The sequence below is a fragment of the Pipistrellus hanaki genome (genome assembly GCF_964339955.1).
Source record: "Pipistrellus hanaki genome assembly, chromosome: 4".
Classification (NCBI taxonomy): Eukaryota; Metazoa; Chordata; class Mammalia; order Chiroptera; family Vespertilionidae; genus Pipistrellus; species Pipistrellus hanaki.
Genome location: NC_140506.1, coordinates 30,516,081 through 30,528,321, shown reverse-complemented (window position 1 = coordinate 30,528,321; position 12,241 = coordinate 30,516,081). Strand labels below are relative to the sequence as shown.

The window sequence follows — 12,241 nt, the reverse complement described above, 5'->3', positions numbered from 1 at the left end:
AGATTATTTTGGTGTTTTAAAAGAATTATCTTCGTTTTAACGTCTTTCATTTTTAGAGATTAAATCTGAATTTAAAATCACCTTTGTAGCATTTGGCTAATAGCTTATTCTGGCAAATAAGGTTACATTTGTATTGTAAATATCTGAATGTGAAAGATTCTGATTGGAAGAGGAAATAAATATGTTTAAGCTCTTCAGTCATTTAAACATCACTATTGATTATTAATAAAAGGTGACCTCATCTACAAGGAAACCATGGAAAAATTGTGAGGGAAATATCTGAACCCTACTTCCCTAAAATTATCCAAAAGTAGAAAAATTGGAAATGCTTTTCTTTGTAAACCTTACTTTGGTAAAGATGATTTTCACTTTTTAAGAGTCCTGTTTTTCACTGTGTTATATTTGAGAAGCTAGTTAATTCGGTAGACTAGACACATATGTGAGTGTTTTATGACAGATGATATTGGTACAAAGATGTCAGAATTCCCTGAAAAATCTTTTGTTGGGTATTTACCACTTGGTCACTGTAGATTTGAAGTGATTAATCTGCGTAGGAGTGCTTAAGTAGTTGTACTGTTACTTTATTATTTACACACAACTCGGTAGACAGCACTTGCTTTTCTCCATATTTATACCATTTTTTTCCTATGTGCAGACTCAACACTTTTCTCCTGTGGAGAATTCTCCAGACAATAATTACTTCTGACCCATCCTTAAGGCTCCTTGACACCTAGATACTTGTTAGTGCCTGACTTTCTACATCAATGTTAAACGTACTCATGTAATATATTAAGCTATGTGTAATACACAGGTGGCTCAGAGCAATAAAAAGCATAAAACAAACTCAGCAACATAAAACATACAATGGATTTTAAAATGAAAAAAAACAAAACAAAAACCTGGTAACAGAGTTCAACTAAAAGAAAAACCAAAAAGTGATAGATACATATGAAGTTAAATGTTATGTGGCTGGGTTTCTACTCTCAAGAACAATATAAAAATTTATATCATATATAACTATGCTTCATAATTATATCTGGTTATACTAGGATCTGGAATTAGTTAAGAAAAAGAGCATACTAAAGAAAATAATTATCGCTCTAGCCGGTTTGGCTCAGTGGATAGAGCGATGGCCTGCGAACTGAAAGGTCCCAGGTTTGATTCCAGTCAAGGGCACACTTGCAGGAGGCAGCCGATCCATGATTCTCTATTATCATAGATGTTTCTATCTCTCTCTCCCTCTTCCTTCCTCTCTGAAATCAATTAAAAAAAAAAAAAATATATATATATATATATATATATATATATATATATATATATATATATATATAAAGAAAAGAATTATCTATCTGGCATTGGTAACAGAAAAGTAAACACCAAATGTCACTCTGAGTGACACTTTAGCTATAAAATTAGTAAGAATAAGCCATCATCTATTCTACCACATACAGAAGCCTTTCTAATTACTTTTAGTTACATTTAAAGTATTTTAATATGCTCCTAGTAATAGTAAAACAATCTCAAATGAAGAATTTAAGGTTGGTTCAAGTTTAGCTCTTTAAATAGGTTTCTCATGACTGCCAAAATCCCTCTGATTCAAATAATAAAACAAGTAGGTAATACTATAGAAATGCAAAAAAATACAACAAAATAATTCACCAGTATAGAAAAAAAAAATCATGGAATAAATTGAAAAATAGTAGAATACAATTTTCTATTTCTCAATTATTTAAAAAATAAATCCCTACTAATAACTAAGCAAGGGAGGAAATTAAGTTCTCAAAAAAGTATTTTAAATGTTAAAGCACCTATGATATTTCTAGTTCAAATACCACAAACATAGTAAGCTCACAGATACCACTTTAGTTCCTGAGCACCTACTTTCAAGCTGTCTGGAGGAACATCTTTGTGACTAAGTGTAGCTGACGAGTAGCTGTGCTGTCCTGAAATGAATATATCATCTTGACAAGGATCTCCTGGACAGGATGTCTGGGGATGCTTCAAGTTAGGGGAAAATAAAGAGTAAACAAGTAATGATCTTTAAGATGTACAACCAAAATGATGATGACACTTGAGAAATTAGGAAAAAAAATAGGGCTACAGAAAGATGAAGAACCAAATAAAACATTAATATCACAACTGCCATCAATCTGAGTACCTTTATGACTGATGTTAACTAAACTGATCATGGTAATCATTTTGCAATATATACATACATAAATACATAAAATTATCAAGATATATACCTTGGACTAATACAATGTTATGCCAATTATACCTCAATAAAACTGAAAAAACAAAAACAAAACTAGCACTTTTAGTCGTCTTCCGAAGTTAATGGCAAAATGTTCTTTTTTTTTTTTCTGACTAGGGCTGGAGATTGAGCCTACAACCCAGGTACATGTCCTTGACTGAAATGAACCCGCGACCCTTCAGTCAGCAGGTCAACGCTCTATCCCCTGAGGCAAACCAGCTAGGGCTGTTTGTTCTTATAATATATAAAACATATATACAGATACACAATGTTATTTCTTTATAATGCTTTTAGTTTTATTTACAATAATAGCTAGCTTTGAATACTTTGAGCAACACTCTTAATCCAATTAAGAGTCCCAAATTTTAAGAGCAACTAAAATATACTCATGTTGAGAACAATAAAAAGTTTTTTGGTAAAAAAATTACCTGATGCTCTTTCAACAGCATAGTATAACGGAGGATTTTCTTTTATAATAAATGATGAGCAGTACCAATAAACATACTGTTAAATAAAACTTATTTTACCCTAATTTTATCATACTAATATTAGTCAGCTCCATATTTTCAGAAGCACTGGTTTGAGGAAATGTTTTTAAAATGAACTAACCAGAATTCCTATTTTTATATGTCAAGTGATACCCTTATATTATAGCTTATCTCACTGACAGCTTTAGATTAAAAGTAGACTCAATTTCATTATCTTAAACATTTCTTAAAAATATGCTGGGATGCAAGATACCTAAAATTTTCATTTTAATTTCATTCTGAATACACTTAGCTATATTTGAGAAAACTAGAGAAATTGTTACTTTCAAAACAGTACATGGCTAGCAATATAAATATGCAAATTACATCATGTTGAAAAATAATCTGAATCTATTTCATTATGATATGCCACAGGATAATGTAATCTTAGAAACTGTATCTGCAACAGATCTATCATGTATAGTTAGTTGGTAGTTCAAACCATGGCTTAGCATTTTTAGATTTAGTTTGGTCTAATTTTGTGTATTTATTCAATGAAAACTTTTATTTTCTTACTTTATTCTTCAGATATGCTTTCAGAATGCATAAAGTTCAACTATGTTTATTTAATCTTTAAAAGAACAAGTATAATTGAAAAAGTAAAATGCAACAGGACTCAAAGGCTCTGAATTTAAGAATAACAAGCAAAAAATATTACTATAAGAATTTGTAAAGAACAATTGTTCCAGATGACTATAAGATTACCCCTGAGTTAATAAAGGCCCCTGTCTTTACTTTGTGACTTCAGCTGGAATAGTGCCAGAAATTCAGGGCTTAATAACCATCACCCTTCTTTCTCCCTGTTTCAATCTGATAAGTTACAAAATGATTACTGCCACTTAGAACATAACATGGAAACCAAGTGTTGTCAGGTGACAGAAGGCAAAACAAGATGGGTGAGTTACAGTTAGAGCCAAGCTCCTATCCTAGAACAAACCAGAAATATATTAAGAGGGGGTGAGGGTGGGGAGAGTGGATGCTCAGGAAAAAGCAAAGCACCTCAAAGTAAGCAGAGTCAACATGGAAACAAAACTGAGGGGATAAAACAAGGTCATACAGGAGAAAGGTCTTTTCAGGATAGAAGGAGAGGGGCAGAGGAATTTACTTGGAGGCTATGCTACTACCTGAAGTTATTAGGAAGAGAAAACCTTAAAACAGCCAGGCCTGAGTTGTTCTGCTCCTTCTCCTTCTCTGCTATTCTTACACCTTATCCTTAATTTTCACTATTAAAAGAATAAACCTTTCATTTTCACCATGAATGACTATGGCTGAAATGTGGGTAATAAAGAATTTGCATTTTGTCTTTTCATTGTACTTATTACAATTTCTCAGCCTCAATTTTAATCATATTTAGCTACTTATGATCAAACTTAGTTCCACTTAGTTCTTAGTGCTTTTTTTTGGCCAATACTCAATCACTGACATGAAAATTACTGTTCCCCACAACTCCTCTATGGATTACATATGGCACAATCTTAAAATCTTGAGTTTAGGGAAAGTAAGCTGATTTTAAGAGAAAAAGTACTACAAATAATAATTTTTAACCCTTCTCAGTTAATTCTATTGTTCACCCATTTTTACATAAAAAAGAGTTTCTATAGTTATGACCATAGAAACCTAAGAGATAAAGACTAAATCAGCACGTTTTAGCACTAAGCCATGGTGGAACTGGGAGGTAAAAAGAGCTAAACCCACAGCAAATTTTATTTTCCAGAAATGTCAAAACATTAAAATGTGGGATTTATTTCTCTTCGGTTCACTAAAAGCACTGGTCTACTACAGGTACTCACTCGAAAAATGTGCCCACCAGAACCTCTTCCGTCTGCAACACTCAAGGCAAGACTGCCTTGGCTGCCATGCAGATCCCTAGAGCTGCCACAGTGAAAGCTGCTTACAGCAGTAAAATTGGAACTAAAGGACCTTGACAGCATGCTCTGAATAAAGAGGGGATAGATTTAACAGATTAGTGTAGCATGCAAAATTCACAAGACATATTATGTATAGATGCATTTATAAGTAAGCCCAATACCACACAGAAATAACATGCAACATGGAATTTCAGTGCCATTGAGAGATACTGGCACTATTTACCATATAGAAACATGACAACATACAAATATACACACAAATTATATGTAATCCTACCATTCAAGTTTAGACATCAAAAAACAGGAATTGATGTTATACCTACATATAACTGTACAGCTATACATGGGACACAAACTAATTCCTCTCTAAAGATAAATTTTACCAACAACCAGTTATTTCTAAATCAAAATAAATTTCAAGAGTCTGCTTCGTTTTATAAAAGTTATCTTATTAAATAAATGCAGAGTTTAAATATATAATATAGCACAAATTATATTTGGGCAAAACATACTAGGCTCTCGGCCATTGCTAAAGTTTAATATAAACACAGAATTTTAGGATATACAATAACATTTAAAAGGCTCCCACTGCTCTATAATTACCAAAATAAAGACAAAAACTAGAAAGTGCACATATAAAAACTTTCTCCCATCCAAATAAATATATATTAAAAACCATTATATTTTAGGAGTTTGTAGTGCCTTTTGCTGCTTAAGTACAAAGAACCACTGATAGAATCTTTCCAAATACTGAGTTTATGTAAATGTCTACTCACTAATCCTAGGGCTGCCTGAAAAATGTACCTAAATAAATGCACTGCCTGATTCTCATTATTCCTGCTTCTTTACTTCCAGAGTCATTAACTGCTGTTCTTTCAAGTTTATGCTTTCAGTCATGTCCCTGAATACTGAGAGTCTGATGGTAAAACTGAGAGAAATCACATTTTGAGCATGGCTTGTAAAGAAGAAATATGAAAAGAAGAAATATGTAAAGAAGAAATATGAAAACATTACAAGGATTTCTATGTTACTCTTAGGGAATATATACCTTTTCCAGATTATGAAATTGATGTCTACTATTAAGAAACATTAACATGGCATTCCAGAATGAAACTGATCTATAAAATTACAAGGTATACTTTAATTTTGTGGATTTTAAAGTAATGACTAAAGAAAGAGCTAACTTAATAGGCTAGGCCTGTACTTTTCCAAACCATTTCATGATAAAGATTTAGCAGGGGCAAGTCAGAGTTCCATAAAAAGCTGATCAGAATGTAAAAATAAAAAAATTATACACATAGTTCATACACACATGGTTTGTTTTAACATGTTTTTAACTTGAATGGATTGACCAACCTTGTTTAAGGACATGTAGATTTTAAAAAAAAGCCTATTTATTGTCATCTTTGAACATATATGACGTTCTGTAAATACTTCATTGAATAAGAAAGCTTATGCTCAGAACAGGTCTGGTTTTTAATTCAGGTTTGTGCTCAGACACTTATATAAAACTGCAGTCCATCACAACACATGGAAACACTGAACAGACCAGTGCTGGGCAAATGTCCTGAGCATTGTTTTTCATTACATGCAAACAGTTGCATAAGAGTAAATGAACATGAAAATGATCATGTTGTGTTAATTTTTAATCATTTCTGGTTGAGTGTTTACATATCTAATTTTTTTTTAATTTAATAATATGGGCACATGCTGACATTTAGTAATAATTCAACATTGAAATAAAAAATTTTATTCATTGTCAGTGTTGTTAAATTTTACTTATAAATAAATCTTGAGATTTTTGAAATCTATTTTATATGTGTGAATTCTAGGTAGTTTGTTGGAGTGGGAGAGGTGTGACTACCACAAGGTTTCAAAACCAAGTAAGGGTCAATAACTTATCCATTTCTGTATTATTAGTAAACTACCAGCTGGGCAAAGTAGCAACTTTTGATTTGGGGACTTATCTCTAAAGGTAGGAAAGACATTGTGCAATTCCCTGAAGAAGTTTTTCAAATGTCCACCATAACATCAGAATTATTTTTGGGGGAGAGAGGGGGATTACAGAGGAGCAAATAGAGATCTTTCATCAACCTCCACCATTGTCAATCATTACTTTCAAGTTTGGAGTGTACATCACATCTCCCTGTGCATTTCTTAGTTTCACTTAAATTCTCATTTCTAAATTACCAGTGGGCAGCAAAATTGAGACGCTACTTTCATGTATCTCCAAGCAACCAAATGGCAAATTTCTAAATGTAAAAAGCAGAGAAGCACAGTGAACAATGTAGTGGCTGCTACTTGCTTCCATTTACTAAAGTCCAGGCACTCTGTGTCAGACATGAAAGTAATGGGAGAATAGCCATCAGAGATGTCAACTAATATTAATATTTAGTATAGTATAGTATAGTATAGTATAATATTGTATTGGTATAGTATAGTATAGTGTAGTGTAGTATAGTTAGTGTATAGTAAAGTAAATAAACTCATCTCATCCTCCAAATCTGCTATTGCTCCTCTATGTTCAGTAGCAGTTACTGGCATTCCTCAAAACCAGTTATTCCAGGCACCAATCTCAAGTTTAATTTCTTGATTCAATGACTGATTACAGGAATATTACAATCAAAAGTAAATTCTTATGAAGTCTATTTCAGAACTGCCTCTTAAATTCATTGCTTTGCCTCAATTCCATTGATACACTCTCATGTATATTCTGGATGAATAGTAGATGCTTCATCACCCAGTCAACTTAACTCAGTAGCCTCTCCTCAAATCCCGTTCCACACCCGAAGTTTACTTATAAAACAGCTATATTACTCCTCTCCTTTAACTTGTCAGCAAAAACATACAAGTTCAAAGAACCTCAACTGTATGTACAAAGTTATAGCTGAAACACAATAAATAGATGAGAATGAAAATAGATGAGAATGAAGTTACCTAACCTTAGAGATGGCTTAGTTATTTAAAGTTGAGAGGACAACATTGCATAGAGCTAACAATTACAGGCAGAGATGCAATGTGGATTGATACAAGGTACTAATCATATTTTAGGTATTTATTTCTGAAAAATTTGACTTAAGAAATTTTTAAAAATAATGACTAATTGAGGTTGTATATTTATAAAACAATAGTATCTAATATTTAATAAACAGAGGTAAGATAATTCTTGGGTAAAATCCACTGAGATGTACCAAGCTAAATCCTAAAGAAAGAATATGCCTTATACACTTGAGCACAGAACTGTGACATTAATATATCAGTTTTACAGGATATTTTAAAAATCGTAACTCCTTTAAAAAAACAAACATTACACACTATAGTAGAGCCAGACAAGTGAGTTTAAATAGGTCACAAATGCAATTCGAAGAGTAAATGCCATGCCAGAAGCCATCTGTGTCAGTGACAGTGTTAGTCATATAACTGGGGAAAAAATCTTAGATGAAATATTTATACTTATAGCACCTCTGTTTTTCTGTTAACTGTACAATAAACTGCTTATTTTTTGCATATATATTCAACAATTATTAATAGATGAAAAGAGGTCAGAAAATGCTAAACAGAGGCACAATCTAAAAGATATATACAAAAATATATAAAATAAATGTAAACCTATCAAAAAATATGGGGGAGTATGAGATGGGAGAAAAGCTTATACTACCATCTCAATTGTTCCGAGTCTGACAAGTGGGAACTTGAAACTCCATTTGTCAGCACCAAGGAAAAAACTCCTAGAATATAAGTATATAAAGTATCTCCCCCAAAATGTATACACATTTCAACAGCTGAGAGCTCAATTTTGAAAATGTAATGTATTTTAATAAACACTGCCATTATAATTATTCAAAGTGTACGCATACATTTTTGAGGACATCCTATATATTCAATAATCCAGAGTATTTCACCTTGATTAAAAAAAAAAAAAACGAGTGCCAAATTTTTAAAGGAAAATCAGTAAATTTGTGAGAATGAAAAAATTCATGTTTAATTACCTTTTCTAACTTTTTGGCTTCAATGTGTCGTAGTACTTGTTCTCGCCAATCATGAGGAACTTTACTTTTTCCTGGAGGATCTAATAAAGAATGCTCAGAACCAACCCTTGCATTTGGCCTTTTTGAAGGACTAGTCCGTGAATAATTGAAATCACTAACTGACATAGTTCTCTCTGGTATTTCACTAACTGAGGGTCGAGCACTTTGAGGCCTAGATGTATTTGGACCATCAATGCTATATGTTCGCGCAGAAAGAGGTCTCTGTGATCCTGACATCACTGGAGCAGTTCTTCCCACTGAATGGAACTCCCTGTATGATAAATAATCTCCTTCAGGGACTTGGGCCCGCCTCGTGGGACCTGGCTCACTAGCATTTACAGAGGCTGTAGAGGACACACTACTTTGTCGCTGAATTGTATTTCGAGTTGCTCCAGGAATGAGTCGATCATTTGGTGAGATGGCCCACATTTCCCCATGTCTTCCTGGGCCAAGTCTTGGATGCAAATGGTATCCAGTATTAGCTCGAACATTGTTATGGTTAGAGAAATTCATATTGGCAGAATGTTTATTAGCGTAACTGTGGTTTTCTGTGCTCTCTGATCGAGGAAGGCGTTGAGAAGGAAAAGTGGCATGATCCATTTGAGGATTTTGTTTGGAGTGCCACAAAGTGTCCTTGACTGCAGCACTGCTACTGTACTGGATGTTATATTGTGGAGGACCATATATCTGAGGTGTAGATTGTGGACCACTTGCTATGGGGCCTCTTATATTTGGCTCTTCAGGATTATGATTTGAATCAAACTTAAAAATTGCCTTTGTACCTGATATTAAATCAGAAGATGAAGAAGAACCAGTAAAAACTTGCAATGGTTGATCATACAAAAGTGTAGCAGACTTGCTCCTGACTATATTTTTTCCATCAATAGTAGATGTGACTTTAGCTGTTGCACTTGGCTGCTGAAGTCCATTATCACTAAGAATGTCATAGATTTTTAGCTCTCCAGTCTCCATATTAGTTATGCTATGAGATTTCACAACAGACCCAACTGGCCCACTTCTCTGAGGGGAGAGATCTTCGGTGCTCTTGGAAATACCCATATCAATAGAAGGATCAGTGTCGTGGGGCTCAGTCTTCCGAGGAGACTGTGGCGTTTCCTCAGAATGTCCATTCACCTTATTTACACATTCCAGATTAGGACACTTGTTTCCATTTTCCAAGCGCTCAGCTTGTCCGTTAGCATTAATGCTTAAAAAGGCCTTTCCAAGCACCATATCCTGCGCCTTTGATCTTTCTATTCTCTCTGGTTGAAATGTATCATTGGTTATAAGTTTATGAAGATTCATATTGATACGGTCTAATTTGTGAGATTCATCAGATGTGGCTATTGAGTCAATACCTTTCTCAATAAGAACTAATCTTTCCTCAATATTCAAATCATATTCAGGCAAGTTGAAATCTTTTTTATCGTGAACCTTGAATTTCTCCTCTGTTGAATGGTTTAAAATATCTCCATTTTGTAAAATGCTGTTAAAATTTTCATCTTCTTGCCTAAAACAAAAATAATGTTATCAAAAAAATCATAAAGCCCAGTTGTTTATATTAAATAGAGAAAAGTAAAACTATCTGAAAATTTATAATCAAGATTAATTTTCATCAATATCATAAGTCACTTAGTCACAATATAGTTTGAGCTAAATAAAGAAAAAAATTATGTGTCCTCTCTGGTATAGCTTTTCACAAATGTGCTGATATGAAATGCCTGCCCAGCTGGCGTGGCTCAGTGGTTTAGTGTCAACATATAAACCAAAAGGTCACGGTTCTTTCCCAGTCAGAGCACATGCTTGGATTGCGGGCTTGATTCCCAATAGGAGGCAGGCAGGAGGCAGCCAATTAATGGTTCTCTCACCTCATCATTGATGTTTCTATCTCTTTCCCCTCTCCCCTCCTCTATGAAATTAATAAAAATATATTTTAAAATATGAAATGCTTGAAAGATGGGAAGATACACAGATAAAGAGCCAATAATTTGAACAGGTGAGTAAAACACACAGAACATTTTTATGAATAACTAGAAGCCGGATGCACAAATATTCATTTCTTTCCCTGGCTGCCAGCACCGCCTTTCCACTCCGGCCCAGCCCTGGAGCCACCTCTTTCCGCTCAGGTCCTGCTTTCCCACACTGCCCAGAGGCCCTGAGAAACTGGGGGTGGGGCAGAACACCTGCATCCTGCCCACCCCATCATTAGGCACCCAAGTATGCAAATTAACCACCATCTTTGTTGGGTTAATTTGTATATCACTCCTGGTGGGCTGGTGGTGTAGCAGAGGTACAGTCTATTTACATGTTTGTCTATTATTAGGTAAGATTCTGAAACATTATTATTATTAGCCATAGTTATCATAAGTTATTAGATTCAAATATATAGATAAGGAAATGATATAAAGAACTAAACAATAGTTCTACAAAATATGAAGATCAAAACTGAAATTAACCCTGGCTGGTGTTGCTAAATGGTTCGAGTGTTGGCCTGTGCACCAAAGTGTCTCGGGTTCTATTCCTAGTCAAGGGCATGTTACCTTGGTTACAGGTGTGATTCCGGGTCCAGTGGGGTCTCATGTAGGAGGCAACCAATTAATGTGTCTCTCTCACAGTGATGTCTCTCTCACAGTGATATCTCTCTCTCCTCCCTCTCCCTCCCTTTCTCTCTCTCTCTCTCTCTCTCTCTCTCTCTCCCCATCTCCCCTTCTCTCCCTCTCCTTCCTTCCTTCTATACCTCCCTCTCTCCCTCCCTCTTACTCTAAAATCCAATGGAAAAAAATATCCTCAATCCTCAGGGAGGGTTAACAACAACAACAATAAAACACACACACACACACACACACACACACAAAAACAAAACCAAAAACAAACCAACAAACAAATAAAACATACAAAAACCTGAAAGTAAATTTTTGGGAAATACATTGGATTTGTGAAATATTTAAAGGTGACATTCCAAAATTACAGAAAACATTTTATTTCTGCTTGGTAATATGAAAACATAATTGTGTGTTCAAGTTGTATTTCAAAAAATAGGTTAATATTTCAACAAATATTCCTTAGTATTAATCTTCCCTTAGGTGACAAATAATATTTATGATTAGAAATACAACACAGAGGTGCAGCTATATCCCTTTCTTAGTCTTTATTTCATTACATAAAAAACATGATTTAGAAATTACTAAACTACTTCCCAACATCAGTAAAATTTTATTATTCAATAAATTAAACATTATTTTATTTTATTTTTTAATATATTTTTATTGATTTTTTACAGAGAGGAAGAGAGAGGGATAGAGAGTTAGAAACATTGATGAGAAAGAATCATCGATCAGCTGCCTCCTGCACACCCCCTACTGGAGATGTGCCAGCAACCAATGTGCCCTTGACCAGAATTTCAGTCTGCAGACCGACGCTCTATCCACTGAGCCAAACTGGTTTCGGCCGTGTTGTATTTCTAATCATCAAAGTAAAATGGTACTTTGATAACCAAACTTTTTGGGAGCCCAAATAATATATTTGTTTTAAATTTCAGCTAAATTTCAACATGTAGGAAAGTCT

General features: G+C 34.0%; 1 protein-coding gene across 16 annotated transcripts in view; it reads right to left on the bottom strand.

Moving 5' to 3' along the window:
* Positions 1-12,241, bottom strand: part of ERBIN (erbb2 interacting protein) — a 96,020-nt gene that overhangs the window by 4,467 nt on the left and 79,312 nt on the right. For 6 of the 16 annotated variants that reach the window (XM_084880800.1, XM_084880801.1, XM_084880804.1 and 3 more), the window contains exons 21-23: positions 8,639-10,187; positions 4,572-4,715; positions 1,882-1,998 (exon numbers count right to left, since the gene is read on the bottom strand). In XM_084880800.1, the coding sequence (XP_084736926.1) occupies positions 1,882-1,998; positions 4,572-4,715; positions 8,639-10,187 (1,810 nt within the window). The remainder of the gene's footprint in view (positions 1-1,881; positions 1,999-4,571; positions 4,716-8,638; positions 10,188-12,241) is intronic. The other 10 variants (XM_084880802.1, XM_084880806.1, XM_084880796.1 and 7 more) reach the window with 2 other exon arrangements.